The sequence below is a fragment of the Musca domestica genome, unplaced genomic scaffold, assembly GCF_030504385.1.
Source record: "Musca domestica strain aabys unplaced genomic scaffold, Musca_domestica.polishedcontigs.V.1.1 3, whole genome shotgun sequence".
Classification (NCBI taxonomy): domain Eukaryota; kingdom Metazoa; phylum Arthropoda; class Insecta; order Diptera; family Muscidae; genus Musca; species Musca domestica.
Window position 1 is genome coordinate 7,809,806 of NW_026712299.1, and position 6,000 is coordinate 7,815,805.

A 6,000-nucleotide genomic window follows, 5' to 3' on the forward strand; every position below is an offset into this window, starting at 1 on the left:
GACTGTAGTTTCCATTACGAAGTCTAAATGCGTAATGTAAAAAATTCCGGTGAATAATGTAGCTTAAATCATCAAAATACCGAATATAGGGAGGTACCGTTATATGGGGTCTATACGAAGACGTCGACCGGCACAGACAATATTCTGTCTTAGGCTGTAGTATCAATTACGAACTTCAAATACCAAATTTTAAACAATTCCGGTGAATAATGTCGCTAAAATCATCAAAATACCGAATATCGGGAGGTACCGTTATGTGGGGGCCTTTTCTGTTTTGTTCTGTAGTATCTATTATGAACTTCAAATACCAAATTTGAAAAAATTCCGGTAAATAATGTCGCTAAAATCATCAAAATTCTGAATATCGGGAGGTACCGTTATATGGGGACTATACGTAGACGTGGACCTACATGGCCCATTTGAAATACCAAAAGTCCTGCAGACTTAATATACATATGAGTACAATTTTATCAACCTACTTCATTTCGTTCGGAAGCTAGAGTGATTTCCACAGACGAACAGAAGGATAGACGGGCGGACATCACTAAATCGACATAGAATTTCATGCTGATCAATAACATATGGGGGGGGGTCTAAAATATATATTTCGAGGTATTATAAACGGAAAGACAAACCTAATATGTCCTCCATGCTTTGGTGGAGGACATAAAAAAGGCAATTTGAATTTTTTCTTCAGTATGGCATTGTAAAAAAATCACAATTTCTATTTATACCCTACACCACACAGCGGTAAGGGCATTATGTCCTTATGCATTTGTTTGTAACATGGAGAAGGAAGCGAGATAGAGCCATAGTTTCTTTTGAGGATCTTCATAGAATCACGTTTTGATTCGATTTATGCATGTCATTCCGTCCGTCCGTCTGTCGATGTATTTTTGTGAACAAAATACAGGTCGCATTTGTTATCCGATTAAGATGAAATTTTCCAAACAATATTTTTTGGCCCAAAGACGAACTCTACTAAAATTTTGAAAATCGATTCAAATTTAGATATAACTCCCACATATATATTTAACCGATTTCGGGTTAATTGTGCATCAAATAACCAATATCAGTCCAAATGAACTGAATTTCGGCAAATGGAATGGAGTATAAAAGCAAGTACGTCTGATTTAATGAAAATCGGTTCAGTTATGGCTATAGCTCCCATATATATGTTTCATCCTATTTGGTGTTTAAGTCCCTGCGTAATATGCACTCTACTACAATGGTTTTTGGTACCTGATATCAAATACAGCCCAGAAATATATATACTAAATCCGATTTCAGGTTTATTGTGGCATTCCCAACCGAATTAAGCGTAAAAGCAAGTGCATCAAATTTGGTGGAAATAAGTTCAGATATAGCTTTTGCTTGAATATATATTTTTTTCCTCCGATTTGATGTTTAAATCCCTCACTTTCGTGATATGCACTCCACAACAACGGTCTTTGATACCACATATCTTATAGATCTCGGAAATACATTTGCCAAAATTTATTGAGAACAGCTAAAATTTGGACATAGCTCCCATATATATCCTTAATCCGATTTCAGGTTTATTGTGCAAATAATGGCCAATACCAGAATAAAATGACTACGTCAAATTTAGTGAACTTCGATTCAGAATTGGATATGCTTCCCATATATCAGTTCCCCCTGAAACCAAATTTTAACTGCTCTAAAGCCAAATGTTGATAGATGGTATGATCTACATCAAATAAATTATTTTGTTACGGGAGCTCTTGCTGACAGAAATATTTAGAATATATTTTTTTAGAATATATTTAAGAAAATGTCTGACTTCTTTCGCAATTTATAAAATATATAGTTATAACTGTGGGAAGGTACCTGGAAGGCTAGGCCAATATCTATAATTTTTGCACCTGAACATGAGTTATTTGAAATTTGAAAAGAAGTGGATGTCTGTTTCGCGTTTTATGAGAGATATAAGTATTCAAAATGTTAATCCATTTTTGGGGAGGTACCAGAATAAGTGAGCCGATAAATTCCATCTTCGCATAAGATCTTGTATTATCAAAAATATGGGGATGTGGGAAATTCGAATAGAATCGAATGCTTATTGCGCATTTAATGAGCTTCGTGGACACTTAAAATGTTGACCCTTTGTGGGTACTAGAAGGAGTGCTCCAACATGATTCATCTTCACAACAGATCTTGCATTGATGGAAATATTGGAACGTGCCAAGTCTAAATGCAATCGGATTTTAATTTCGCGTTTTATGAGTTTCAATGTTATTCCGATTTTTGACCCTTTGTGGGGGAGATACCAGAAAGAGTTATCCGATATATCCCATCTTCACACCAGACCTCGGGTTAATAAAAATATTGGATTATTTGAAATAATCGTACTATTTCTCTTTTTATAAGGTTATAATTAATACAAATGTTAACCCTTTGTGGGGAATACTTGATGTACTGGGGCGATATCGTCCATTTTTGCACCTGACCTAGCACTGATGCAAATATCAGGATTTGCTAAATTTACACTAAAATGGATGATCCTTCCTTGTTCCATACAGTAAATTAGTTTCTATGAAAATTTTGACATTATGTGGGAGAGGTTCCAATAGGAATGGGCTGATATCTTCGATCAACTCCATCTCCGAACTCGATCTAAGTTTGATAAGAATATTATGATGTACCAAGTTTGAATCAAATTGGATACTTTCTTCGAGACTTACAGTGTGCACCAGCCATCCCGACAAACAGACGGACGGACACCTCTAGATGGATTCCAAATGTCCTAAAACGCATTTGGTCCAAAGAGACCTAGGGTCTAAAACTATTACTTCGATGAGACACGTTTTGGCCGTATGAAATAATAAAAACCTTCAATATCCATATGACTAAGGGTATATAAATTAGAGATGGGAACCTTTTTTTAAATGAAGTTATACTTGCCAATGTAAATTACAGAAAATGCAGAGCTGGATATTATTATTTGAATTGAGGTATATCTAGCTGAAGGCAAAATCTAATTTGGAATTTCAAATTAAGTTACAGATTTGACCATGACTTGGGCTATATAACCCTATCTTTGTCGCACATTTCTATACCCTCCACCATTGTATGGAGGGTATATTAAGTTTGTCATTCCATTCGTAACACCTCGAAATATGCATTTTAGACCCCACAAAGTATATATATTCTTGATCAGCATAAAATTCTTTTTCGATTTAACAATGTCCGTCCGTCTATCCGTCTGTGGAAATCACTCTAGCTTCCGAACGAAATGAAGTTAGTTGATAAAAATTTTCTCAAATGTATACTATGTTTGCAGGACTTTTGGTATTGAAAATGGGCCATGTAGGTCCACATCTTCGTATAGCCCCACATTATTTACCGGAACTATTTTAAAACCAGTAAAGAAAGTCCTAAAGTCGGGCGGGGCCAACTTTATGATACCCTACACCACTTTGCTAATTTAGTAGAGCTTCACATAACAATTAAAAAAAGGACTAAATATGCCGATGCATTTGTATCTTTTAAATTCGGAATTGTATTGCCCAATTGGTGCAAAATTAATTTGAAATCAGATAAAGATATATATGGAAGCTATATCCAAATCTGAACCGATCTCGAAAAAATTTGGCAAATATATTTCTGAGCTGTATTTGATATATTTCCCTGATTATCGTTGTTACGGAGTGCATATTACGGCTGTGGGTAACAAATATAACAAATCGGATGAACAGTATATATGGGAGCTATAGCTATATCTGAACCGATCTTCACCAAATTTGACATACTAGCTTCTAGACTCAATTCGGTCGCATGTGCCAAATTCCATCCCATTTGGGCAAATATTAGACGTTTGGTGCACAATAGGAGGTAAATCGGACGAAGTTATATATGGGAGCTATATCCAAATCTGAACCAATCTCGATAAAATTTAGCAAATGAATTTCTGAGCTGTATTTGATATATTTCCCCAAATATTGTTGTTACAGAGTGCATATTACGGCTGCGGAGTACAAAAATAACAAATCGGATGAACAATATATATGGGAGCTATAGCTATATCTGAACCGATTTCGATCAAATTTGGCGTACTTATTTTCAGGCCTAATTTGGTTGTATGTGCAAAATTCCATACTATTCGGGCTGATATTACACGTTTGGTGCACAATAAAAAGCAAATCGGACGAAGATATATAGGGGAGCTATATCTAAATTTTTACCAATTATCTCCAATGTCAATAGGGATCATCCTTGGGCCAAACAAATGATTTGTGCAAAATTTCATCTGGATCGGGCAATAAATGCGAACTGTACTTTGTTTACAAAAATACATGGACAGACGGACGGACAGACAGACGGACTGACGGACATGCATAAATCGACTCAGAATGCGATTCTATCCAGATCATCAAACGGAACTATGGGTCTATCTCCTTTCCTTTTGCCTGTTACAAACAAATGCACAAATACATAATACCCTGACCACCTTGTGGTGTAGGGTAGAATTAGTATTTGAAGTTCAAAATGAATACTACAGCCTATGACAGAAAAAACGTCTGTGCAGGACCACGTCTTCGTATAGCCCCCATATAACGGTACCCCCCGATATTCGGTATTTTTTTAGCGATTGAAACGACATTATTTACCGGAATCTTTTCAAATTTCGTATTTGTAGTTTGTAACGGGTACTACAGCCTATGACAAACATTTTTGTATCCAGGCCCACGTCTTCCTATAGCCCCCATATAACGGTACCTCCCGATATTCGGTATTTTGATGATTTTAGCGACATTATTTACCGGAATTGTTTCAAATTTCGCATTTGAAGTTCGTAATGGATATTACAGCCTATGCCAGAAAATTGTCTTTGCAGGCTTATGACAAAAGTTACGTATGCAGGTCCACGTCATTGTATAGACCCTAATATACGGCTACATTTGGTATTTTTAAGATTTTAACAGAATTTTTAATGGATTTTAATTTTTTGAAAATTGCCAAATTTGTACCAACTGGTGGATGGTATTCAAAGTTCGGCCCGGTCGAACTTACAGTTTTTTACTGGTTGATTTTTTTTTTTTTTGTTTTTTTTTTTTTTTGCTATTCTGTTAACCATAAAAACTTCCCTTTGCATGTGCATTATAACCGTTATTCTTGAATTTAAAACTTAAAAAATAATTTTATGCGTATCAAGTTTTTCCAAAAAAGAAGAGGGATTTTTCTCCTACCATTCTGTGTAAAGAGGAAATACAATAAAAACGTTAATAAATCCATGGTTAGAGTCTGCAACGCTGATTCCGCTGAATGAGTTGATGCTGCTGCTACGGCCCGCTACTCCTGCTGTTGGTTGTTATGGACAATGTTGTAACAAAACCAAAAAAAGTCTTTGGTTTTTTTGCCAAAGAAAAAAATTCGAATAATGGTGACAAATATTATTTGGCTTGAATGTTGGTGATTTCTTTGCAGTGGTTGTTAGTTTTTTCGGTTGATGGGTTCGCTGTGGGCCGTTAAGCCTTTTTTAAAGGGGGGTTTTTGTGATTTTTTTGTTTTACACTTTGCCAATAATCCTTGATGTGACTGATGCTGAGGCTGCTGCTGGCACTTCTGTTATTGTTATTTTGGTTTTTGTTGTTGTTTGGTTTATTGACAGTTGCTGGGCCAGAATTTTTATTACTGTTTGTTGTTGGCTTTATGTTTTAACGTTAATAAACTGTGACGATGACTATGGACCAGCAGGCGGAATGGGTCCATTCAAATATGGCCACCATGTAGTAAATTTGTTGTTGTTTCGTTATTTTTTTTTCCAATTTTTTTTCAATTTTTTTTTCCAAATGAATATTGAAATTGTGTGAAAGGCAAAAAAAATGGAAACGAGTAACAAAAATTTGTAAGCCTAACAAATGGGATATGATGACCGACACTCTTCACAATCTTTTCAGTGGGGCTTTTTCGGGGATTATTTTTTCAATATTTTTTTTTTTTTTAATTTTTTTGAAAATGATTCTCAGAATTTTTTTC

The 6,000-nt window shown here is 35.4% G+C and overlaps 1 protein-coding gene across 1 annotated transcript in view; it reads right to left on the bottom strand.

Annotated features, from left to right (window-relative positions):
• Positions 1-5,800, bottom strand: part of LOC101889152 (fasciclin-2) — a 94,761-nt gene extending 88,961 nt beyond the window's left edge. Inside the window, exon 1 of the mRNA XM_059124744.1 lies at positions 5,211-5,800. Within this exon, the coding sequence (XP_058980727.1) occupies positions 5,211-5,256 (46 nt within the window). The 5' untranslated portion in view covers positions 5,257-5,800. The remainder of the gene's footprint in view (positions 1-5,210) is intronic.
• Between the last annotated feature and the right edge of the window lie 200 nt (positions 5,801-6,000).